At 37.9% G+C, this 27,485-nt stretch overlaps 1 protein-coding gene and 1 pseudogene across 1 annotated transcript in view; one reads left to right on the top strand and one right to left on the bottom strand.

Annotated features, from left to right (window-relative positions):
* Positions 1–383: 383 nt before the first annotated feature.
* LOC134839853 (actin-like) lies at positions 384–2,986 on the top strand (annotated as a pseudogene).
* Positions 2,987–12,272: 9,286 nt separating this feature from the next.
* LOC134839175 (uncharacterized) overlaps positions 12,273–27,485 on the bottom strand; it is a 33,374-nt gene continuing 18,161 nt past the window's right edge. Inside the window, exons 4-13 of the mRNA XM_063854636.1 lie at positions 26,692–26,827; positions 26,087–26,542; positions 25,824–26,006; positions 25,417–25,444; positions 25,318–25,341; positions 14,933–15,116; positions 14,400–14,660; positions 13,842–14,109; positions 13,462–13,641; positions 12,273–12,801 (exon numbers count right to left, since the gene is read on the bottom strand). Of these exons, the coding sequence (XP_063710706.1) occupies positions 12,452–12,801; positions 13,462–13,641; positions 13,842–14,109; positions 14,400–14,660; positions 14,933–15,116; positions 25,318–25,341; positions 25,417–25,444; positions 25,824–26,006; positions 26,087–26,542; positions 26,692–26,827 (2,070 nt within the window). The 3' untranslated portion in view covers positions 12,273–12,451. The remainder of the gene's footprint in view (positions 12,802–13,461; positions 13,642–13,841; positions 14,110–14,399; positions 14,661–14,932; positions 15,117–25,317; positions 25,342–25,416; positions 25,445–25,823; positions 26,007–26,086; positions 26,543–26,691; positions 26,828–27,485) is intronic.

Consider the following 27,485-nt stretch of genomic DNA (forward strand, 5'->3'; position numbering starts at 1 on the left):
TGACATCTATTTTTGACCAACCAACCCAAAAAAATTCTCAAGGTGCATTTGGCGCCAATATATACTAATTCAATTTTGAAGGCAAGCGCTCGCAAAAAATGCATTTTTTTAAATCAAAAATTTCCAAAAAGCTCCCGACACCGACATTTTTGACCTGTTTTATTTTAAAATTTGAATGTGTGGCAAAAAAATTTTGTCAAAAAATGGTCTTTAAAGTGTTCTGGCAGAGCTCGGAAAATCAAATTGTTCGACCTCAAAAAATTCGTAAGAAATTCGAAACTGAAAAATTCGGAGTCTACCCTTGCTAAGAAATCAAATTTCAATGATTGACTAGCATTCGTGATAATAGATTAATTTGCGCTTTTCCATTGAAAGCTAGAAGGATGCTTGTCAACCCAAATGGTACAAAAAAGCCCATCACAAAAAGTCAAAAAATTTATAAAAAGAATATAAAAACGTCAACTCGTAGCTCAATTATCGCTTTTCTCATTAGAGGGCATAATTTTCCTACTATTTAGCAAAATGATTTTGAAAAGAACTGAAATTAATCAAAAATCAAACCGTCAAACTTTAACTTTCAGCGTAAACTGTCTACAATATTTCTCCCGAAAAAAAAACAGGATCTGAATAGTCTAAACTGCATTTCCTTAATTAGCACGTAAAAACCCACAATTACCTCTTTCACCTACTTGAAATCACAATCTTCATCCAGTCTAGCACTAATTTAATCTTTTTAAGTTAACTTGTTTTTGATCGCCGCTCGAAGCAAGACTACTGCTGTGCGCAAATAACATAGCAGTTAAAAAAATAAGTTAACCTTTTTTTAACTTAACGAAACAAAATTCGGATAAATTTTTATAAATGGGATCATTCAATTTTCCGAGGTCATGCAACAATTAAGATCATTTTCTCAGAAGTTTTTGCGCATCAAAAGTGGTTAAAAAAGAAGAAAGGCATCGTATCATACCTTTCAGAGGCGAGGGGTTCGTATTCCTGAGGAGTGCACCTTATGCTCATCAATCCAATGCTTATACAAAAAACTCGAAGGGCCAGGTCAATTTTGAAATTATCACTAAGTGCCAATAAGTTAATGTAAGGACATGCTAAAAAATCAAGAATTAAAATCAGTTTTTTGAATTTAGTACAATGCCATTTTTGTAGCTAAATTTCAGAGGAATGATTGCTTCCGAATTTGAGCAAGCAAGGAATGATTGCTTTCAAGGAATGGTTAAAAGGAATGATTTCTTCCAAATTTGAGCAAGCATTTAGAAACGAAAACAGGAAGAAAGAAAAGAGAAAGTCGCATTTCAATCATTTTTGACCTCATAAGTCTCCAGTTTCAAAAACAATGGTTGTCACTTGATCGCACCTTTTGTCAATGATTCGTTGATTTTCTTTTATGCGCAACTTCTTCCCTTCAACGGCTTTCGTCCCTTTTCTAACTGGCAGATATGTCAACCTATTTTCAGGATCTGTATCACTACCTCGCTTTTTGAAAAATATATTTTCATCCGTTTGAGATTAGAACCGCTCATGATGAAAACAAGCTAAGCTATGCAACCCTGCTTTCAATAAAAACCACCAAAGGACACCAAAGTTATATTAAGATTTCCCCAGAACCGAAAATATTCAAAAGAACCTCACTAGAACTTTGAATCGGAACGTTCGGGAAGTATTAAAACGGTGGTCAAAACTTTGAAAAAATATTTTCAATTATTGAGTTTGCTTACAGCGTCAAAACCAATTTATTTTTTGCATTGCTTAGAAAAAAATTCCAAGTTGTTGTTTATTTTACGGCCCACAGTCGAATTCGTGGAGAAAAAAGACAAAGGCTTGGAAAGTTATTCATTTAAATGTTTCAAAAGAGATGAGAAATCAGTTTACTTGAAAAAAAAGCCAATAAAATGTTCGAAAATTCTTTTTGAGGTTCCCCCGCCTCATATTGGGTTTGTTACACTTTCTGAACTCATTTTCTCATCTTGCACACTGATATCCTTTTACGAGATACCTATATTTGCTTTCGTAATTTTTCTTTCAAAATATATATTTTCAAAGTTTATATTATGTTTTATGAGAGAAGAATCTAACTGAACTACGAACGAAATGAAGTTTGCTCTATGATGGAGCTTAGGCAATATCATCTGAATCAAAACAATCACATAATTTCTGCATATCTGCTCCTGTGCTCCTTTTTCAATAAACTATCAAATGTGGAAATTTGGTCACCTCTTAGTCTGTTAAATGACAATATGAACGTCCGAATCATAAATTTTCAGTACTGCCAAAAACATTCGAAGTCGGAGTTTAAATTTTTTCCATCAAAGTCATGAAGAGCAAAAATTGAATTACAAAACGGAATTCAACTTCAGTTATACATAACCTTGAAAAGTAAACCTGACAAAACCAGACATCGAGTTTCAATCCATCGTCGTTGACAATGGATCAGGAGTGATCAAAACGGCTATTACCGGAGACTAATCTCCATGAGCTGTACTCCCCGCAATCGTTGGCAGATCCAGGTACAGTTCAGCCAGGGCTGGTATGGAACTGGAAAATGCCTTTGTCGGCGAAGAGGCATAAATCAGACTATGCATGTCGGGTTTCAGAATGCCGACTCCTTGGCGAGCTGGGCTGATATGGAAATATTTTGGCACCTCTTTTCTACAATGAGCTGATAGTTAATCCAGAAGAGCAAGAAGAGCATCCGGTACTCCTCACTGAGGCACCTCTGAACCCTAGGAATAATCGAGAAAAAACGACTGAGGTCATGTTTGAAGTGTTCAACACCCCAGCAATATACGTTGGGGTACAGCCAGTTTTGTCTTTGTACGCCTCCGGAAGGAAAGCTGGATGTGTTCTGGATATGGGAGACAGAGCCTTTCATACAGTTCCAATATATGAAGGGTACTCGTTCCCCCACTCAATTCAAAAAAGGAACTTTACCGGGTGTGATTTGACACGATACCACAACCAGATGGATCTATGATCACAATCGGTATCGAGAAGTTTCGCTTCCCGAAGCACTGTTTAGACTTGATATATTCGTTATAAAAAATGAAACTGGAAATAACGACATGGTCTACAATTCAATCCAGAAATGCGATATCGATATCCCGCGTAACTAATTTTTCAATGTGGGGCTTCCCGGTTTCCCTGAACGGATGCGATGCAGAAGGAGCTAATGGGGCTAAACGGAGAGCGAGCAAAAGTAATTGTCATTGCGCCAGAGGAGCGAAAGTTCAACGCCTGGATCGGAGGTTCAATTCTGACATCTTTGTCTTCTTTTCGCCAGATGTGGATTTCAAAAGAGGAGTATGACGAGTGTGGGCAAAAATTGTACATAGAAAAATTTCTGAAAAAATTCTACAAAAAGAAACAAAGATTTTTATGATTAGGTTTTTTGCTTAGTAGTATTTTGCAAGAGTGCGAAAGATCAATGGCTAAGGTTGGATTTTCAACCTGATTTCATGTATCTCCAGGAATGCTCGTAGATGATCGACTGAGATAACATTATAACCTTTTTGGACGTTATTCACACTCCAAAAATTATTTCATAGTTCTCTCAGATTCAAAATAACAAGAGGATCAAAAACATTCCTGTATCTAAAGAAGTGATTCCCAACCTGACTTTTTTACGATTGCTTTTTTAGCCCATTCAAGCTATTAAGAGTTAAATCAACTCCCCTTTGGCAAAAAAAAAAACAAAAAATTACACATGCAAAGCTGATTTTTGTATAACTTGCGATGCATTAAGAGACAAAATACAAAAAAGGAAAATACAATGCGAAAAAAAAACGATTTTTGTTTTCAAATTTTACGACAAAACTTTGAAACGAACATCTCGTAGCATGCTAAAATATAATCATTTTTTAATTCTACAGTACTTCAGTTTAAAATTTTGCGAAAAAGCAGACATCAAAAATTATAATTGTAAATTAATTCATCTCAAAGTTTTTGGGCCCACAAATTCCAGTCAATAATCAACTTCCAGGAAGAGAAGTGTCATTAATTTGACAGTTTGCATTCAAACAAAATTAGAAAAAAAACTATAAAAAAATTCAAACGATTATTTGACAGAAATTCATGAATTACAAAAAATCAAAACTAGAGAAGACCACATACGCTAGCTCTTGAATCTCATATTTATACAAAACTTGCAATTCTTGAAAACACCGTGATGTCTTTTAAAAGTCAGTTTCTTTAAAGAAAAAATGACATCTTGAAATTTTTGTTAGAATTGTGTAGGGAAACTTCGGAACCAAGCATAAAAACTACTATTAAGAACATTAAAAGGAACAAACGTAAATTTCAACAAGGATAGCCGGTAGAATGCTTCGACCATATTCCTGAAAAACTACGATTTTGTTTCAATGTTAGTTCAATTTTTTGTGCGCGGTATGATAAAAGGAGCTGAGCGAAAGGTATTTAGGCATTTCCAATATTCATAGACATAGGCATACTGAAAACTAGTTTTCTTCGAAGTCTGACTGAAAAAAAATTTGAAACTAAATTCAATTTTTGTAAGCTTTGAAAAATTTGAATACTTTGAAATAAAAAACATGGGACTTGAATAAAAAAATATGATTTTTTAACTGTTAATGGCTTACTTTTTTGGGATTTTTTTTTGTAATTTTTGAATTGTTGTTTCCAAAATGATGCTAAATGTTGAAAAAAATTTTTACTAAATTTTTCAGGGCTTACATAAAAAAATCGTGGCTTATTTATAACTAATGGCTTATTTACTATATTAATTCTGCTCATTTGCTTTAGTCGGTCGAAAATAGACGAAACATCCAAAAAATTTTAATGTCGTCCGAATCACGACTGCAACGGCTTTCATATCATATGTTACTCAATTCAGTCCAATTTTTGTTGGTGATACCTGATTTTGCGGGGAAAAAAATTACAATACCCTCAAATACAAAACTAAGTACTCCTCTCTCTTACAATGGTCGGAACAAAAACACTGGAAATAAAACTCCTAATACAAAATATAAATAGTTCCTTTAAACCGTCGCAAAGTTTCCTGCCATTATGGAAACATTACATTCTTAAGCAATGATTCCTAAGGAGTAAAATTGTAATTTGAACAAACGAAGATATTTTTTATTAGAATTAATTTGCGGCAACAAAGTTGTTTAGAAAAACTGGTTGAGAAACTTTTTGCGCGGCTTTTCAGAAAACTTAACAAAAGTTTTAATAAAATTCTACAGAGAGGCTTAATCAAGCTTTGCACCAGCAAACCCATTATAAAACGAAAAAATAGCGAGCTAAACTAACGAAAACAAAACGGAAGCCACTGAGTCGAGTTAATGAAAAAACGTCTGCCAAAAATTTACGTTTGTCTCACATGAAGTTCGATTTGAGCAAAACATGCTAGAAACGAAATTTTTAGCGTTAAATTAGTTTTCGGGTAAGAATTATAAAGCGGTTACTAAGATGAAAATATTTAGACCGACGCCCATTGAACAGAAAAAAAACAAGTAAACAGGACTATGAAGAGTTATGAAAATCGAAGTTTGGTTGTATGCTCCCTGAAAACAAAAACATTTTTACCCCTCAAAAAACGCAATATGAGCCACCCAATCCCGATATTTTATAAGCGCAAATATTTAAGCCGAAAAAAACTTAAGCGAAAATAGCTAGATAAATGCGTGCTTAAGTTTTTTTCGGCTTAAAGTATTTGCGCTTATAAAATATCGGCATTGGGAGGCTCATATTGCTTTTTTTGAGGGGTAAAATTGTTTTTGTTTTTGTTTTAAGGGAGCATACAACCAAACATTGATTTTCATAACTCTTCATAGTCCTGTTTCCCTGTTTTTTTTCTGTTCAATCGGCGTCGGTCTAAATATTTTTAGCTTAGTAACCGCTTTATACTTCTTACCCCAAGTGGTGGGCCTGTAACTTTTGCCAATTCAAAATTTCAGTTTTTTTTAAACCAATTTCCGGACTATCGAGTGTATCATTTGTCAAAATACTTTCTGCAGCACGCATTTACTTTGTTTTCTATTTGTTTTCTAGCTATTTAGGCCAATTTAGAATGCCTTTCTATCCATCATAAACGAGAAAAAAACGAATTCAAAAAAGCATTATCAAAACATAGCTCAATTAATTGCGCCAATAGTAAGGTTAGAAAGGCGAAAATAGCTAGATAAATGCGTGCTTTTCTAACCTTACTATTGGCGCAACTAATTGAGCTATGTTTTGATAATGCATTTTAAAATTTGTTTATTTTGTCCTCTATGATGGGTAGAAAGGCATTCTAAATTGGCCAAAATAGCTTAAAAACATATAGAAAACAAAGTAAATGCGTGCTGCAGAGATTATTTTGACAAATGATACACTCGATGGTCCGGAAATTGGTCTTAAAGAAAACTGAAATTTTGAATTGGCAAAAGTTACAGGTCCCACCCGTGCGTTAGCAGAAGCATTTAAAGTATTTGAACTCAATATGAATCATGTTGAAACACGTAACCTCTCGCTTGCGATATCTGTAAAAAAAAGTTAGACTGCGAAAAAAACCAGTACCCGTTTGCAATAGCCTTGCTAATAGCAATAGTAATTAAACCTCATGAAATTCAGCAGACCAACCAGCTCGGTCTTAACTAGGGAATCATTATTGGTACGAAACATGATTCAACACACAGACGAAGCAGAGGTTTGCACCACTTGTGACACTACATGAGAACACCACATAAAAACAACACACTTGCGACAATTAAAAAATTGCATGCTAGCGGACATGAAAGGTCACGCGAGCCTCTAAGTTTAAAAGAGGAAAAAATTTCAAAAAACTCGGATTAAAAAAAATCAAAATGTCTGGAATGATGTCCTAAATGCGTGAAACAAACAAAAAAGGAAAATCAAGAGTTGCAATTTTAAAATTTCTGGAGTATATCAAAACATTATTAACAACTAGTTTTTTGACAGCTGGCGACAACTAAGCCGACAAAACAAAAGCAGACAAATGAATGTCCGACAATTTGTTTTGAAACTGATTATTTCCAGTTTGAAAAAAACAGGTTCTGGTAAGATTCAAACCAGGAACATCTGCCAACCCATGCGTATCCGTTACCACCAGACCAAGTGAGGCGATGAAATTTGAATTAATTATAAGCTAAGATTCACTGGGTAACATGGTTTATAATGAATTAAACTTCTTAGCGCTTCAAGCACAATTCGTATAAGCAAACATTCCAACAAACTTTTTCAAACAAGATGTTGGCCAAAAAAAATCTACATTCCGACTTGATAATGCTTGCTAAATGCAAGCGTAACAACTTTATAAAATCGAGAAAAAACATTTATGTTTACGCTAAAAAGTCACGCTTTTCTATTGAGTGAAATTATAAAAATTGCCCATACAATTATTTAGGTGGATTCTTAGAACGCAAAAAAAATCCTGAAAAAAAAAGAAGCGAAAGCCAACCAATTGCAAAAAGTTGAAAAAATTTCGTATATTAAAAATACATTTAAAAAAAATTACTTCAAATAAATTAAAAATGGAACAAAATACCTTTTAAAATTGAAAAACGGGTTGCAGAAGTCGAATTGTAATAATTGAATTGTCAACAAAACGACGAAACAAAACATTTTAAAAAGTGAAGTAAAAGGCATAAAAAAGCCAATAGTTTACATTTTTAGAAAAACATATCTCTAACAACAGAACAGTTGCCAAAAAATATTAACAATAATCAACACAGAGGCAAAGATGCGCTTCGCAAACACAAGCAAGAACACGACAAAAATCAGTTCTAAAAAGTGCAATAAGAAAAGGTAGAAATAAGCTTCGGATTAGTAGAAAATAAAGGCTAGGTCTCAGATTCGAACCTACGACGACCTACAGATTATGAGTCTCACGCGCCAAGCGCTCAGCCGCAGACGCTTAATTGATCAAAAACACTAGCCTCGAATGAAGCAGAGGACAGATGCTATGAAAATTCCAATGCTTCAGTTGGTGATTATAGCTAAAGTGCCACCAATTAATGAAAACTTTGCCACCAAAAAAGAAACATATTTATTTGCGAATGAGGTTAGAAAAAAGGAAGATTTGTTAAATTACAATAACGCTCGCAAGCTCACTAATATAATAAAGAAAACAATTAATGACGTTTATCTAAAAACTATCATACAATTTTTTAAAATACTTTTGTCCCATGTTCCAAAAAGGTGAAAAGAGGGAATTATGGCCCAGATTAAGCTTTCTTCACCTGAATTTAGGCACCTAAAGCGCTTGTAAGTATTTGAGAATTATCTCTTTTAAAGGCCACATTTTTTATTATTCAGATTACAAAAAAGCTTCGAAAACCATTTTGTCTTGTCTCAGATTTGAAATAATGGCATAAATAATATTGATTTTAAGATTAAATCAGACTAAAATCCATGAGAAGCTGACCTTCTCTTTTAATTCTACTAGAACTGAATTATTAAATACAGATGCAGAGCTGCTCTTTGCTAATACAATTTAAAAAGACGTTAAAATTCAACTCTGAAAAAATGAAAAAAGTAAAATAGTGTGCACACATGTTAAAAATTAAAAAAACTTTATTTTGTCCCGGAATCAAACTTTCGGTCTGATGATAAGGAATCTCATTTCCTCGCGTATGTTTACCTCTCCACTTATGATTTTTTTTTGCCACAGCTATGCAGCAAAAATTTCACCAATAAGCACTTTTAATTGCTAGTTGGGAAGAAAAAATAGATTCTTATAATACCACAACGCTCGCTAGCTTCAGTGCGTTGTAGGCAATAGTTATTGCTCATTCTGGCAGTTTTTTATCCAATTTAGTTGATTTTTAGAAAAAAATTTGACAGGAAAGTTTTTCACTTTCTGAATGCTTGAATTACTACTTGCATAGTAACTTGCTCTCCTGATTGATATTAGTACCTGTTATAACATAGTTGGAGACAAAGGCGAATCTGCAACTTCGCAAACAAGATCGCGAGTCGGATGCACGAAAGTTTTAAAATGCACAAATCCTCAAAATTTGCATGTAACAAATTGGAATGCGATAAACTGAAGGCCATTAAAGAAATAAAGCAAGTAATAATAATTGGAATATTTTAAACCAAACTTCGTACCTTTTATGCAGTTCCAAAATCTCCAAAATAATATTGGAAAGGAAAAATTTTGAAATGGGATTTTGAGTAAAACAGTGTTGCATGGAATAAAAAACATTTTCCTGTTCAATTGAAGAATTTAAAAAATCAACTATGTTAACTTATTGCTAGTTAATTTTTATAACAATCAAATTGTTACTAGTCAAATTTCAAAGCAAATGATATTATACTACTAAAGCTGCCTACTGTTTCAAAAATGCCAACAAAAGTAGCTTTTTTAATTGCAACTTAGGCTAAAAAAAATTGTATCGTACTATGCTACGCTCGTGTAAGAACATGATATGAAAATAATTATTTACACAGAGAAGCTTCGCTTCGCAAACATTTGCGAGAACACAGCAAAAAACAGCTCTAGAAAGTGCAAAAAGAAACAAATAATCAGCCTCGAATTAGCAAAAAATCGGCTAGGTCTAGGATACGATCAGCGACTTACTGCAATCAAGAGATTTTGAGTCTCACGCACTAATTACTCAGCCACGCATGCTTAACCATTGACAAATACTAGTCACGAATAAAGCAGCCGCATATGCTAATAAATTACCAAAGCAATCCAGACAAATAGACACAATTTTTCAAGTATTAGTTTGGAATATGACAAACTAAAGGCATCCACACTAATTTTGCATGTAACAAATAGCCAAGCATAAAGCCACATTATGTAAAAATTATGCGTTACAAAAAATTGTGAGATACATTGTACTAGAAAAAATCTGAAATCGAGTTTTTATTATTGTTATGTTCTTTGCAAGCAAACTAGTTGGTAACCTTTACAAAACACATATTACCCGATAGCATAACGCGTACGTATCTCAAGCGCAAAAACCGCTTTCACCGATTGATTTTTTTCAGGTTGATATAATGCAACCCTTTTAAAAAACTAAAGGACTAAATCAGAAAAAAACACACAAACGCGAAGCCTGCACTTCGCAAACAAGCGAGAAAACAGCAAAAAGTATATCTGAAAGGGCAAAAAAGTTAAACCAGGAATGAAAAATCACAAGAAGCAAGCTTTGAAAAACTTAATTTTTAGGATGTGCCGGCATCGAACCATCGACCTGGATATTACGAGACCAACGTCTTCCATCTGCGCGCTGGACGCTTGAAAACAAGCACACCATATCTACAAATAAAGCCGATAGGACAAACTCTATCAAAATGTCTAAGGCTACGCTAAAAAAACTTCACTAAATGAGCACTTTGATTTGCAAGTTGCTGTAGAAACAAGTGGATCCGTAGTACATAACTACGCTCACTAGCTTGCTTTTCTAGCAAAAAAAATACATCGACAGCCGAAAAAAAACTTAAAAATTAAAGCTTTGAATAGCTCCTATATGAATGTCATTGGGTAAGCATAAACACTCACATGCAACTATCAAAAAAAATTAACAGCTTCAGTCAATAATCAGAAGCTAAAAAAGTCGACAAAAAACTGATTCGCATATTCGATCTTCATAAACATATAACGATTATAGAACGCTGTTTTAAAAAAACGGTAACAAATTGAGCGTCTGACGAAAAAGCAGGACGAAAACTAAACCGACGAGAATTGAGATCAGATTGTTTTTCAAATATTTGTTATCAAATCAAATTATAAATCAAATAAAACCGGATCGCTAAAAATTAGTTTTTTTTTGTAAGCCATCCATCCAAGCTATGAAACCTTGATAAAATTCAAGTTGCTTTGGACCAAATGGGGTCACAAAACTTTAAAGCATTTTCTAAGGAAGCTATGAACTTTTAGGTTTTTCTATTGCAGCCATGTAAGCTTTAGTAGTAGTTGAAGTTAGTTCTTAAACTGAATCGTGGTTCGAAAAATTTAATTTTTCTATGCAAGCTATTCACGCAAAAAATCTTAGAAAAATGTCATGTTGTTTCATTGAGCAAATCAGTTCGCGAGAAACAAAAAACTTCAGTCTTTCTTAGCCAGCTATTCAAACGATGAAACTTTGAAGCTTTTTCGTAAAGCAAATTGATTCACAAAAAACTTTCCATGCAAGCTACTCAATCAATGTATTTTTGAAATATTTCAAGTTGTTTCATAGAGCGAATCAGTTCAAGAAAATTTCATTTAAGCAAGCTATTCAAGCGAAGAAACTTTAATGTTTCAAGTTATTTCATTGACCGAAACGGTTTTTGTAGACAATCTAATCAAACTATGAAACTTTGATTTACTTCAAGTTATTTCATAGGCTGAATCGGTTCGCGAGAGGACTGTTTTTCTAATCAAGCTAATGAAACTATGAAATTTTGAAATAATTCAAATTCCCTCATAGACCGAATCGGGTCGCGAAAAGTTTGAGTTGTTCTAAGCAAGCTACTCAAGCTTTGAAATACTTCAGGTATTTTCAAAGACTGAATCGGTTTGCGAAATCTTATGTTTCTAAGCAAGCTATGAAACTTTGAATTAGTTTCATAGACTGAATCAGTTCGCAAGAATTTATTTTTTTTTTCAGCAAGCAATTTCAGCTATGAAACTTTGAAACATTTGAAAGTTATTGTATGAAGCAATTCGGATGGCGAAAAGTTCAAATTTAAAAAATTTGACGCGTCAATTTGAAATTGACTGAAAAATTCTAGGATATTCCTAATTCTGAAAATTTTTTTAAACTTTGAGCTGATTGATCGCTCTTAACCATTGCGCCATAGGTCAGCTAAATCATGGCCTGCATTTTTCGGTCATTCATTAAATATATAGGTTAGGATAGCTTTTTTCGGTTCATTGGATGAATTAAAATAGCATCGACTATGTTACTACGCGAATGTCAAAGCACATGCTTTCAAAAAGCTGTTAAGGTGCCTCAAAAGTGGCACCAATGTTTGCGACTTGGTTTAGAAAAAAAAAGTTCTTAATAACACACTAAGCTGGCGTGACGCTAGTTTAAAGAATTAACAAAAATGAAAGAAAATTATTTTTAATATTCAGATTGACATACGGGGGAGTAGAAACGTTTAAAAATTCAAGCAGTAGCTACAGCTAGTATCATATATCACCTGACAACACCACGTAAAATAAACTGTTCTTAGGTTTCAAAAACTTTCCAAAAAAACTGGTACCTGAATGTTAGTTTTTTAAGAATATTTTTACCAACAAGGATTATGGGAGTGGGATCACTCGTAAATCTATCTATAATTTTCATGCTCAAATTGATGGCTAAATTATTACCCCTGAATGAAATTACAATTGAAGTTACAAATCAAGTCGAACTGCAGTCAAAATTGTACAGATTGATTGTTTATAACTAACTACTAACAAAACATGCGTATTTTACTGTGAATGGGAAAATCTGAAAATTGATTCACTTTTGATTTTCTAGTTCGTTCTTGCATTCTGTCACTTCTTGAATAGTCCTCTCGCCAAGTTGAATAAAAACACCAAAATTTCACACGCCGTCAACGCACTCCAGCCAATCCACAGTCCAATATTACCTCCAAAATCCGCCATTAGAGCCTGCAAATTGTATGCCTGTGACTCCGAAATCCGCTCGAAGTTGAAATGTTGAAAATACACTTCAACCCGGAGGAAGTTCTTCTTCATTTCTTCCTGCAATTCATCCATGCCACTTTGAGTTTGATGGCTGTAGTGTTGGAAGACGGAGTCGAACCATAAGTGGAGAGTTCGGGAGTCCGATTCTCTTCTGAGGATGTTGATTAAGTAAGGTGTGTATTGTAGAGTAGGCCACACTAAATCAGGGTACAATTTTCTCAGTCATAAAACTAATCAGTAATATTTCAAGCAATACTTTGAATTAGATATACAGTCACGGGACATAGAAATTGCAACTTCTTGATTTCAACGAGCAAATGAACAAAATTTTTCTTCGCATTTTTGTCTATTTTCCTGCGTTTATTTAAGATTGAGGGTTAAAACTTCGATAAAGATTAGATGAAACTATTTGAAAAGACTTAGATGGGCTAAAATTTGAGAAAACTTGTATATCATAACTAGTTTTAGAAAAGTTCTTGCAGTGGAAACAGGCTCGCAACAAACAAAAGGGTTTTGAAATAATGGGCTCAAATTAGTTCTCTGGGGAGTATTTGTATAGAACAATGAACGATTCGATTTACCTTAATTGTAAATATGTTTTGGAAACCAGAAGAGTTGAGAAAAATTCTCATAATTTCATTTGAGAAATTTCATATTTCAACTTATTTTGAGCTGGAAAACAGACCACTATTGAGCATCAGACAATTTTCTTTCGCTTTTTTAAATAAAACTTTACTACTATGATATTAATGAGCTCGTACAGCAACACCTTACTTTTTAGAGTGAAACTAATTTCACAAAAACGAGGCGAAAAACCAAGAAAAGCGCAGGCGGCGAGTATTTGACTAAATTCAGACCTGACTCGGAGATGGACATTTGGTACAGCTCGCTTCGGCAAGCGGGTTGGCATGGACAAGCGACCGAAGCATCCTCGGCATTCACTAGTTTGTACAGGCTGTTTACACAATTGCGCTCTTCTGGGCTCCACGCTTGACAAATTTTGTTGGTTGAAGTATTGTTGTCCTCATAGAACTTGCCTGAAAAAGTCGCCTTACCCTATCAACCAGAATTTTCCCCATTAGTTTTTTTTTTCAAAACTGACCGAATTGACAATGAAAAATTACTGTTTCCAATGCTAATAAATGAAGCAAAATTGTCTTCATAAGTGCTCTCGTAGTCAAAAATTTTGTTCATAACCGCACAACAATCCAAAAAATGAAAGACATCATAAACATACCAATAAAGTTATCCACACATCCACATTTGTTCCAAAGCAGCGTCTGCAGACAAAACAAGTCGCAAACTTCTGAACTATACGGCCACTGCCTCCTGATATCATCCGGAACATTCAGTTCAGCTGGGAACTCGGAAATACAGGGTCCGAACTTGCCGCCTTTTCTCTCCATTATCTCCTTGCGCACTGCAATCTTGGCCACTGAGCCGGATGAGACTGTCACTCCGTATGACTCCGGTAGAGGGTACTGGTCAGAAGGATCAATGACCACCTGAACAACATAGATCACTAATTAAAAACAGAAATTGTGGTTTCTGCGCTTCGCAGAGAAACTATGAAAGGACTATGCTTAATCCAGCCTGTCTAAGCATAGTTCTCTTATTTCCTCAGACTGAGATGAGTAAAGTTATTTTGTTGGGGAAAAACACGAGGATAGAAAATCGGTTCCAAACTGATGATATTTTCCTTGGCGAAATAATCTCGGACACTATAGAAGGTGAAACAGCAGACCATTTCTCTGAACCAAAAATGATCTTAAAATGAGAAAAGTATATCACTCACTTGTGCTCCTCCGTCATGAGCAAGAGATCCCACATAGTTATCGAAGTCTAGAAACAAGGTCACTTTCAGTCCATACTCCTGACCTGTCTTGGACGAGCCCCTTATTCTCTGGAACTCTCCTGTGGCATTATCTATCTGCTTGTTGAGGACACTGTTGAATGAGTAGCAATTGCCGTACTTGGGGTTTTGAATCTGCACAAAGTCTGCATTCATGCTGCACAGGCGTCCATTGAAAGTACATTGCACCACAAAGTCAGTCAACTAAATTAAGAGTAAGAACTCAATGGATTACGCAGATAACTCTAAAAATATCTGAAAAAAATATACAATCTTGTCCTGGAAAACTCAAGTTTTATAAGTGAACCATACTATCACAAACATTACAAACGTTTCAAAACCAGAACCATATGCAGAACCAAACGATTTCAATTAAATTCACTATCAAAATATCTGCCTCAACGTTCTTATAGCTTTATTTTTGACCAAGACATTTTAATGTGAAATTATACTAGGAGAAAACCTTTTTGACTTACTTGAGTGCCAAGATGGTTGAACTGTTTCTGGTCAAATATGGCGAACTGTCGAAAGTCACTGTAGTCTGGCATACTGCTCAACTCATACACTGCCACCCAGTCATACCACTCCACGCCATCATAGGCCTCAAATGGGTCCCAGTTCTCATACCACTGCTCATAGTTGTCCCAGTACCACTCCTCACTGGAAAACGACACAAAGGTAAAGAAAAGTGTTGCAATGCAAAACAAAAGTACAGAATAAAACAAGAGTATAGAAGCATATAAAATAAGCACAGTTGGCCGAGTGCCCTAAGCTAACGCCGATTATATAGGATAACAGTTGACGTAGGTTCGAGTCCCCCACCTGCCCATGTATTAATATACTATAAATGGGAGTTACATCCTATTTTAACTGTTTTTTGGTTCTAATTCGGTTCAGCCTTGATTAAGGCTGACCGCCAAAAAGAGCAATTTGTCTCAAGGACATTACCGACCGGTTCTTGTGGCTAGCTTGCGCGAAATTATCTCAAAAACGAGTTGTACCGAAACAAGTTGATTTTGTGATCTTGATTATGCAAACCGTTGACATTGCTTATTTCTTGTTATGCGTGTTTACCGAAAAATACTCATAATTTAATTTGTCTTATACAGTTTTTTCAGATTGAGCGCACATTTTGGCGCCCCACAAGGGACACCGAGGTCTTCTCTTTACGACACGAGCTTCACCGAGGGACACAAGGGGGACACCGAGGTCTTCTCTTTACGACACGAGCTTCACCGAGGGACACAGAGTGGGCGTTTGGCCGAAAAGTGTCTAATTGGCCGAAAGTGAGTGGTTGGCCGAAAAGTTTCTAATTGGCCGAAAGTGAGCGGTTGGCCGAAAAGTTTCTAATTGGCCGAAAGTGGGCATTTGACCGAAAAGTGTCTAATTAGCCGAAAGTGGGCATTTGGACGAAAGCTGTTAAATTGTTCAGCTGGCCGAAAATCGTCAGATTGTGCGGTTTAGCCGAAAGTCTTCAGAGTACCGAATTGGCCGAAACGCTTCACACAGTTTTCTTGACGAAAGTGGGCGATTGGCCGAAAGGGCCGACAGACGATACAGCAGACAGGCGAAAGAGCAGACTGGCGGAAGAGAGGCCTGTTCAGGTGTCCTGATTGTTGACTTTTGGGCGAAGTGGAGCTGTATTTTTCTCGACACCCGAAGTTTTTGGACAGTTCCGTTGAACTGAAATTTCTTACAGTCGGTACATAGACAAACTGACTTGACATTTTTTCTCGATACCAAAAGTTTTTGGATATTTGTGAACGGAATATTAATCCGTGAAATCGGAAAATAGACAAGAGATACTGGACTAGTTTTTTGGATTGGTTTATGACTCGAACGTGCTGACCAAAATTTTCCGAAAAATTTTGTGAAAAAAGTAAAAAAATTGCCAAAAAATCCTCAAAACGTCTCCAGAATTCTGCGAAACTGTGCTGTAAGATGACACCAACCTAATGTTAAGTGGTCTGGTAGCGAAATATCAGGCAAATTAAGTTGAGTTTTTTCATCCTCAGATTTCTTCCGCGTGTGTTGTTGGAACTTAACCAATTTGCCTGATCCCCCACCCACCATTGGTGAAACTGAAAGCCAGTTCGCTTCGAGTAAAACAAAGCCGTTTCAGCCCGTCAGATTATTGACTTCGTTGCGTGACAGTAAAGTTAAGTGGTCAGGTACGGTGATATTAAGTGAGTTAAGTTGAATTCTTTCATCCTGAGGTTTACTCCGTGTGTGTTGTTGGAGTTCAACCGACCTATTTAATTTTCCAACCCCATTGGTACTTAAGCGTAACGAAGCCGTCGCATAGGTCCCCTAAGTGTATGGTATTCATTCTAGGAGCTAGTTCTTTGGATCACGCGCTCCGAAAACTTCACGCTCCGTCCCAGAAGCGCGTCAAAGATACTTGCTTTACGAAGCCAGGTTTAAGTTTGAACTTTAACGCTAGGGACTCTCAGAAAACGATACAGTACTACCTTCATAACTACTTGTCGCACCGTAACGACCTCGTAATTTGGCACGACGCCATTAATAACTCGATAAGTAGGCACCGCAGTAACAATAACCGCAAGCTGAGTAGTGAGCAACTTGTCAATTTATTATTAAGGTATAGGACAAACATTTGTGCGATCGTATACTGAAGACGGAACGGAACCGAGGATATAGAGGAAAGTTTAGGTTCAACAGGTATTCTCGTTCTCAACGTCGTTAAAGACTTTATCTCTAAGCGTAAGGCTAAGGACCAGGTACTAATTGAGAAGTACAAAGAATTTCACCAGTCTTCTTCCCTTGAGTTAAAGACTCTCCTCCTTTTAAGGCGTTATAGCGCTAATCTTAACATCCTTAAGACACGTAAGAAGCGAAACCGCTTACCCCTCAAAACTCGGAAAGCTATAAGAAATAGGCTTCAGGTAGAAGCTTTGAGACGTCAAGTTCCCCCGTCTTGTAAGCTAATGTTGATTTACTAATGCAAATTTAATTACGTACCAAAACAGTATTTTATTTTATTGATTGTTTTCTATAAGTGAGCATCCGTAGAATATTGTCAATTTGTCAAAAACATGGACAAAAAATTCCAAAGTATGATACGCAAGTTATTCGAAACCCGTCTAAATCTAGAAAATGAGCTGCTGAAAGGTCACTCATTATTACTTGAGTACATTGAGAATAATAGTCGCACTACAAAAATTGATAATGCTGTTTACAAAAGTAAAATTGCGTTGGAAAAAGCTGTCGACGTCAATGATCAATTAATTAGGTTAGCGGGAAAAGCGGAAAACTCTGAAAAAATTATTGCTCAGCAAGACCTTTGGCTTCAGAAAGTAACCGAAATGAACGATAAAGTAATGCATGAAGCTCAGAGTTACAAGATGAGTCTTGAACCTTCGTCATTTCCAGCAGCCGGCATTACAGGGAGCAAGGGATCTTTACAACAAACTAGGTCTGAGACATCCTCACGCTCACACAAAACAAGAGATTCGGAAGCACGAGTATCTGAAAACAGGTCTAAGGTCTCTAATAAGTCTAAGGATAGTAGAAAGCTTGACTCACATAAGTCTGATAAATCTGCTTCCACTCGTCATACGTCGACTGTTCGCACTATGTCATCAAGTGAGAAACGGCATGAATTAGCTTTAGTAAAACGACGCCATGAGGAACTGGAAAGGCAGTATCAAGTGTCTTTAAGACTTAAAGAGCAAGAGAACCGTCTTAAGTCCGAACAAAGTCAGCTGGAACTAGAGCAATTGGCTGAAAGTCATAAAAACAACTAATTGAAATGGAACTGAAAGCGTTTGAACTTGAGGACAGTTCATCTGAGGTTAGCGAGAAGGTAGCGGAAAGTAACTCGACAGGAGTAAGTCAACCTATTTCAAAGGTAGCAACCGATCGAACTAATGATTGGGTAGACTCTGTTAGTTCACAAGCACCTCCCGACGTTGCTAGTGCGCCAGGTTTGCAGGCCTTCACTCCTGTACCCATTTCGTCAGGACCGACGACTTCCGCTATCCTCGCTCATGCAATTCACACCAGTAAGAGTCATAAACATGAGCACACAGCATTGAGTGACCCTGGAATCCATAGTCATGGACATCGGGCTATGCCTCAGTTTGGCAGCGCAAGCCTTTTGCCATTGCAAGCTTGTTTCATTCCCAGCCTCTGTTCCTTTCCCAGTTAAAAATATGCATTCTAGTGCACACGTGTTACTACCACCGTCTGCTGTTCCTTTACAGACCATGAGTTCAAACATAACTAATGGTAGTTTTGCCATCGCGCAACCGGAATCATTACCTGTCACAATGTTACCGGCACAACCCGGTTCTGGTTTTGTTTCTTTGTCACCTGCTTTTGCTAGTGGTGGCTTCTCATCTTCTGGAGTAAACCCAACGCCGGTTTTCTTTTCGGCACCTAAATGCCATGCAGCGCCAGTCAAGACGCAACATAATTTTCCCTTTGTTCCGCATACTGTGTCACCTAATATCAACGATTACTCCACAAGTGATGCAAACTTATGGCGATTGGCAGCTACAACTCCAATCGTCACGCCTGCTCAGTGTTGTAATGCTGGAAACATTTTTTCTAATGTGACAACTGTTGTCCCATCGTGTAACACCGCCGCTCCGTATACTAGTGGTGGGACTGTGTATTTTAGTACTCCCCCAGTTCATCCACAACATGTTCCGCATTTTGTCAATCAAACTAATACTGGTTATCAGCCAGTCAACGAAGACTACGCACCGTCTTCCGCTTATCCGAACCAAGGTTGTTCATCGGATTGACCTCTCTCCGCTCGTGAATTGGCGGAATTATTGATGCATAGCCGCAAAGATCATATTCCTGAATGGAAGTTAGCCCAGTTTGACGGCAACCCATTAAACTGGCACGAATGGTTTGGTCAGTTTAAGTCCACCGTTGATTCCGCTGTTCTCACCGATGATACGAAACTGACATACTTGAAAACGCTCGTCACAGGCAAAGCAAAAACTGCAATTGCGGAGTTAAGTTATAGTGGCGTTATGTACAAGGATGCACTGGCCACCTTGCAACGGAAGTTTGGGCAACCACATGCCATTGTTGGTGCGCATCTTGATAAGCTGAATACTTTTCCTCCACTTAAGATGCACAATTCGGAAAATGTCATTAGTTTCTCCTCTGCCATATCTGGCCTCGTAGCAGTTTTCAAATCATTGTCTTTCAACAATGATCTAAAGAGTGTTAACCTGTTAGACCAAGCTGTTAGTAAACTTCCGCCTAACCTCAAGGAGGCTTGGTCAATGCATACTGTTAGACATAATTGGCAGCGACCAACACTCTTAGACTTTAACAACTGGTTGAAAGAAAAGGCCGAGGAGCATGAAAGATTACGTTTACTCAACTCTAAGGCAAAAAACGAGGAGCCAGTTAAACCAAAAACAACCAAAGTTTTTGCAGCCAATAGCCAGGTAACTAGTAAGGCTCAGGATAAGTCTAAGTTTCCGCCGTGCGTTTTGTGTAAGGGTAGTCATGCATTGTGGAATTGTGCTGTTTTTAAGGAAAAGAATGCTACTCAGCGAGCAAAATACGTAGCTGAACAGAAATTTTGCTTCGCTTGTCTCAATGGCAATCATAGTTTCCGGCAATGTTCTAGAGCAAAAAAGTGCCCGAAGCCAGAGTGTGATAGCACACATAATGTCTTGCTCCATGGAGCCGAAAGAATATTTCCTCGGAAGGAAAATTCGAAGGTCTCGAATAAGGCTGGAACAAACAAATCCAAGGAGAATACAAACACCTCCACCCATGCCGCTGTTAGTGATGTACATGACATTGAATCTTCTAAAGGGTTGTTGCCAATTGCAACACTTGGTGTATCCTCGGATGTAACCAGTCTCCTGTTGTTGGTTCTTTGTGATAGTGCATCGACTCACTCCTGGGTGTCTTCGTCACTCGTAAACCGTCTCGGCTTAGTAGGGGAGCCCGTTAACTTGTCAATTAGTGGTTTCAATTCAACCACCCTTGTTGAGACTCAGAGGGTCAAATTTACAGTTTCCTCCGAGCCGAATAATAGTGATTTCGTATTTTCTCTCTGTGCATATGTTAAAGACAATATTCGGATTGGTTCCGAATTAATCAATATTGCTGATTTGCAGAAGAAATATCCACAATTAGCACCTATTCAGCCCATTCAATATATTTATGAGGACGTTGAAGTTATTATCACTACTACAAGTTATTAAGACTACTACCACGCCGTTAGACCCATTGAGTTCATCTTGGGAGATGATAAAAACTCACCGTGTTCCGTTCGTCTACCGATAGGTTGGGTCTTAAGTGGTCCGTTGCCGCCGTCCGGTAATTCTACTTCTTCGTGTTTCAAGTGTGTTGTTGAAGATTCTTCTCTGACCGACCAGATAAAATCCTGGTACGAGTTGGAATCGTATGGTGCTTTCAAACAAGTCGATGCCCGTTCCGCCGCGGATAAACATGCTTTATCCATCCTAAATTCTGAAACCGTTCACAATGGCGAAAGATACATTGTGCCTATGCTTTGGATTGATAGTAATGTCAGTCTACCAAACAATTATTACTCGTCACTCGCCCAATTTAAATCATTGGAGAGAAGGTTAAGTAAAGACCCTGAGCTGCGCGAAAGATACGCAGAAACAATTAGAGAGGACATTAGGAAAGGCTATGTCGTTACCGTCGAACCGCATGATCCACGTAAGCGTTCCGATCGCGAGTGGTATCTTCCGCACCATCCCGTCGTAAATCCGAATAAGCCGGGCAAGGTGCGCCGAGTCCTTAATGGGGCTTCTAAGTTTCACGGCATATCCTTAAATAAGTCCTTATTGGTGGGTCCTGACCTACTCCAAAATTTAATTTTTGTGCTTTTGCGATTCCGTCAACACAAGTACGCCGTCTCCGCGGATATAAAGGGTATGTTCCTCCAGGTAGGAGTCCTTGCCCGCGATCAAATTTCGCTCCGTTTTTTGTGGCGGGAGGATACCACTTCCGATGTGGTAGTTCATCAGTACACTCGCCATATATTCGCCGCACGGGATTCGCCTACGTGCGCCGATTTCGCGTTGCGAAAAACAGCAACTGATAATATATCCACATACCCTGAGGCCGCCTCAGTCGTAAATGAAAAATTTTACATGGACGATTACTTGGATTCATTCGAGAACGTTACCCAAGCAATTAAAACTAGTCGCGATTTGGTTTCCTTTTTAAAATTACGAGGATTGAATTTGACTAAATTTGTCAGTAATGCTGATGAAATCACTTCAGCAATGAACCCCGAGGAATCCGAAACCTAATTTTCACCCATCAAGGAAATATGTAACGGTGCCGAACAATCATCACACGTCTTAGGTCTTAAGTGGGACCATGTAAAAGACACATTGGTTGTTAGCAGAGGCGTGGATCGTCCTCTCGATAAAGCAATAACTCAACGAACCGTCTTGAGTTTCGTCTCTTCTGTGTTTGACCCTGTTGGGCTAGTAGCTCCATACACAGTTAGGGCCCGTCTTTTACTTAAAGATATTTGGAAAATCAGTGGTCAAAGTTGGGACAACGAATTGCCAGAAGACATAAGAGATAAGTTTCTCGAGTGGCACTCCGGTCTCCCTCTCTTAGGGCAATTGACTATTCCCCGTTGTTACTTCTTTTTGCACGCTTTACGTTCCGGTTCGCAGAAGCACGGAAAAAAGATGGGGATTTCTTTTTACTTGCCTCACCACCAGGGCTGTACATCTTGAGATTGTACCATCTCTGGACTCCAGTTCGTGTGTCATGGGCATTGAACGGTTCGCTGCGCGCCGTGGTACGCCAAGCACAATCTGGTCGAATAATGGCACGAACTTCGTTGGTGCGGAAAAGGAATTACTTGCCTGCATCAAGAGCTGGAATGGCATGGCTCCGACCATTTTTGAACACAAAGATGTTACTTGGAAATTTAACCCGCCAGCCGCACCCCATCATGGCGGCTCATCGGAACGCCTCGTCCGAAGCGTGAAGCGCGTGCTGTACGATATCCTAGGCAGTAGGCGAGTCACTGAAGAGGTGTTAGGAACAACACTCTGCTTAGTTGAACAGGCTTTGAATTCGAGGCCAACCACTCCCGTTAGTACCGATTCACGTGAGTTAGAAGCGTTAACCCCAAACCATTTTTTGCTTGGACAACATGCCACAAGCTTTCCTTCGCTTTTACCCGGGGAGCACTTCGATCACAAGAAAAGGTACGTGCGAGCGCAGTCATATGCTAACGCGATTTGGTCTCGTTGGCTTCGAGAATATGTTCCCTCGCTGAATAAGCGTGTCAAGTGGCACACTCATTCTGACTTCACTCTTAAAACAGGCAGTCTCGTGTGGGTGATTGAGCCCGATAGTCCGCGTGGGTACTACCCTCTTGCCCGAATCGTCAAGCTAAACTACGGACAGGACGGTTGCTCCCGATCCGCCCTTGTCAGGACCTCAACCCGTGAAGTCACGCGGCCGACCGTTAAGCTCGCTCCGGTTCTTTCTTCTTCAGGGGGGGGGGAGGATGTTGCAATGCAAAACAAGAGTACAGAATAAAACAAGAGTATAGATGCATATAAAATAAGCACAGTTGGCCGAGTGGCCTAAGCTAACGCCGATTATATAGGTTAACAGTTGACGTGGGTTCGAGTCCCCCACCTGCCCATGTATTAATATACTAAAAATGGGGGTTACATCCTATTTTAACTGTTTTTTGGTTCTAATTCGGTTCAGCCTTGATTAAGGCTGACCGCCAAAAAGAGCAATTTGTCTCAAGGACATTACCGACCGGTTCTTGTGGCTAGCTTGCGCGAAATTATCTCAAAAACGAGTTGTACCGAAACAAGTTGATTTTGTGATCTTGATTATGCAAACCGTTGACATTGCTTATTTCTTGTTATGCGTGTTTACCGAAAAACACTCATAATTTAATTTGTCTTATACAGTTTTTTCAGATTGAGCGCTTAAAAAGAAACCAAAAAACTTGAGTCGAGATATTTGAAAATAACACCAGCTGTAGCTTAGTCAATTCTAAAAAAAACAGCAATAATCAATTCCATTTTATATCAGACAGAAGATATCACAAGCCACATATTAATGCTTTTTGTTCCGATTTTCAAAGGAAGTGCGGAATATTTATGCTTGGGGATTTTTTCCGTCTATTTTTGAACTTTTAACCACACATTTTTGACGAATACCACTTGAAAGATAATATTGTCCTGAGCTCAAATTAATTTTGAAAAATCATTTATGACAACTATGAAAATTGCTAATTTAGTAAATTTGGGATAATTAACGCGCAATATTTTGCGTTCTTATATCACGCCCAAGCGGCGAATTATTGCGTTCCAAATTGGATTGGAATGTATTTCATTACACTTGAAGCCCGCTCTGCTTATTTTTGGTGGTTCGTAAGATCCCGTTGTCTGTCCTCTTCAAATTTCATTACTGTTCCGACTTTCATTATTGTTTCGACGTAACGTAATATTTGTGCTCGGGGTGTTTTTTTTTCTTTTCTGCAGTTAAGTTTTGACTTTCTAACTAGCCATTTTGATATACTTTTTATATACTATTCGAAAGGTATTGTTGTCCTGAGCTTAAATTTAAAAAGATTTTTCAAAGATGGCCATTTCGGTACAATTAAGCGCGATATATTTCGCGTAAGCGGAGTAACGCGTAAGCGGAGATTTAATCCGTCATAGAAATTGTTCCAAATTGGTTAAAGAAGCTTTTTTGCCATAACTCATTTGTTACTAGGAGCAAAATCTATCAATTTGTCCTGTATTTTGCGAGAGGGGGGATGATTTTCATTTTATTGTTCCGACTTTCGATACGGTACGAAAGTAACGGAATATTTGTGCTCGGGGTGGGTTTTTTTTTCTTCAGACAAATTTTGACTTTTTAACTAGCCATTTTTGACGGAATTTTTAAATGTCATTCGAAAGGTATTGTTGTCCTGAGCTCAAATTTGAAAAGATATTTCACCTGTGATCATTTTTCGTAAAGTTTCCGACAATTAATGCGCGATATATTTCGCGCGGCGCACAGACAATTCGGCCAAAGACAATTCAGCCAATTTGAAATTCAGACAATTCAGCCAGAAATATACAGACACTTCAGCCTGAGACAATTCAGCCAGTTTTACAAAACGCTAGATTCGGAAGGAAAAAAAATGGAATTGGAGTTATTTCTCGGTTTAAGGTCGCCGGCGATAACCGGCTCTAAATTTCGTATAGAGTCCTACCCTCTGTTGGCAAGCTCGCAACACGTTGGCGCGACTGCGGCGGTCCCAATTATTGGCTGAATTGTTTTTGGCTGAATTGTCTGCATAATTTTGGCTGAATTGTCTGAATTTCAAATCGGCTGAATTGTCTGTGGCCGAATTGTCTGGACGCGATTTCGCGCTATTAACGCGTAAGCGGAGAGTTAATCCGTCTTAGAAATCGTTCCAAGTTAGTTAAAAGAAGCTTGTTTGCCATAATTGGCGTGTTACAAGGAGCGAAATCTATCCTTTTGTACTTTATATGGCGTGTGGGGGGATGATTTTCATAAAAAAATTTCAAAATCCAGAATTTTTTTTTATTTTGTTATATTTCATTGAATTTTTAAATGTTGTTACTGCTTCATAAACCTTAAAAGGCAGTCGGAACATTCAGGGCTTCGCCTTGATACGAGCAGTCTTGCTTTATTACAATTAGTCTTTCCATGTTAATACTGTTCCATAGAGCTTAAGAGGCAGTCGGAACATTCAAGCTTTGCCCTGATACGAGCAGTCTTGTTTGATTCAACATAAACTTATTGAACGAATAGTTGGAGAAATAAAAACTTCCTTTCATTCTGTGTTCATAATCTGGTCTTTGAAGTTACTTACAAATATTCTTGCGGCCAATAGTCACTAAAACATTATCGAAATATTAGAGGGTTACAATACTATGATAAGAATACTAGATGAGAATTTATCAAAACTCACTACGAGAGGTCTCTCCACGCAGGTGTCTCTAAACATATAGATGATTTATTCAATAATTATGCGTTTACTCAGAGGTGTGCACAAAGTTTTTTGACCGGTTGGGGGACATAGTTATTTGAGGTCAGCCTCAACCATATTCAGCAACCATTTCTGCACCGCCAGTGGTTTTTTGGAACGGCACGCAACTGCATAAGGTAATTAATACTCAAAGACAATCTCTCCAATCATAAATAATTTATAACTCAAGGGATGCCACGCAAAAATCTCATGATCAATAGCAAATTATGAACAAATGATGTACTAGAAGTTTAATTTTTCATTTGAAGCAAAAACTGTCATTCAATTTTTAACCAGCAAAAATTAGTAGACAGATATGGCTCAGTTAAGCGTAATCTTATTGAGCCAACCTGTTGAACTTTGACGTCGATTTCGCTTCTTATTTCCTTTCTTCTTCCTTTTTTGCACAACTTTATTCTCATCTCTCATCACAAAAGCCTTCGCTCGACCAGTCTTTCGTTCGGACTCAGCTATTTGTTTTTTGCTTTGAGCGCGTGAACCGATACCCCGTTTCGTTCGTCTTGGGAAAACACCTGAAATATTTATATCAAAGTGGTCATGGCAACTTCAGGAGTCGGAAAAAGTTAAACGTCCGATTTCGTAGTAACTTCACCTTCAGAAGTCGTTGTAACTGCAAGTGCAGGAGTCGTTGGAATCCAATCAACAGAACTTCCCCCAGCATACTCAGAACCGCCACTTTCACTACCAGATCCATCACCGAAATCATTCGGATAATAATACTCTGAAGGCGATCCAGACCAATTAGAGTCTATATCATACTGCCAGTACGATATGTTGAACCCCTTTCGTCTCTCTGAAAAATCGGCGAAGAACTCAACAACCAGAAGATTGCTAGGTGAGTGGAGCATAGGAAGAGACCCCATTTGAGGAATGTGGGATGCTCTTATTGTTCCACAAAGTTCATAGGATCCCCAGAGCGAGATCGGAACTTCCTGTTCGCCAGAGTAGAAGGCTAGATAGTCGAAACAATCTTCTTGTAGACCCTCTTCGTCATTTTCGCTCTCAATGTTAAGAGGTGGGTTCACTAAGAGGACTATCCCTTTGTTACCTGAAATGTTTCATATTGCAATATGATAGGTATTGCACACGTATAATGCACAGGTATCGCCAAAATGACAGGCAAAAATTCTCAGTCTGATTTTCTTAACAATTCAGCATTTTCACCCAGTTTTTTGGTGGGAAAGTTCATAAACTAACTTTCCTTTGCTGTGATGATCCAGTCACAGTCCAGATTGTTAGAGTACAGAGCATTTTCCGAGTAGCCCTCACTTGTAAAATACTGTTCATAACTCCTCGCCTGAAGCCACTGCGAACAGCCCTTTGTGCAGTAGAACTAAAAACATCCAAAAATCACGACAGTCTTGATTGTCAAACTTTGCAAAAAAAGGTTCATTTTTATGCTTTTATCAAACACCTCCCCTCATTTGGCAATATTTCACAAGACACACTTGAGAAAACCCGCTTGGCGCAAATTATCAATGATTTTGCGAGAAGACCGATGTAGGTATTTACAAAAATATTGGACCTGGCTAGACGAATTCAATGGAGAAGTCGTTGTTTCGAGGCCCACCGTTCTCCTCGTGGATATAAATTGTAAAAAATGAGCTACGATATGACACGCGGGGGATTTCTTCGGAAGCCCTCAAGGATAGCAGCTGGGTTATTGGTCCGAGCATTCTCAGGACTACTGATTGGCCGTTTATACCCGACGAACGTGTAATCAATAAAATTCGTTTGAAGGGTCCTTCTTGTGATGTTGATAATTGCTTGGAGACATCATCTTCCTTCGTCACCGATGTCACATCCATCAAACATCCCGAACACGGGTTCAATTGGGAAAGGTTCAGTTCCTTTACAAGATATAAACGAGTAGTCGCTTTTATGTTGAGGATGTTGCCTTCACATAAGCATTTTCGTGGCAAGGACTTACGAATCACCGACCCCACTGAACTTGATATTGCAGAAAGCAAACTGATTCATCTTGCTCAGAT

This window comes from Symsagittifera roscoffensis, chromosome 2 (genome assembly GCF_963678635.1).
Source record: "Symsagittifera roscoffensis chromosome 2, txSymRosc1.1, whole genome shotgun sequence".
Classification (NCBI taxonomy): Eukaryota; Metazoa; Xenacoelomorpha; order Acoela; family Convolutidae; genus Symsagittifera; species Symsagittifera roscoffensis.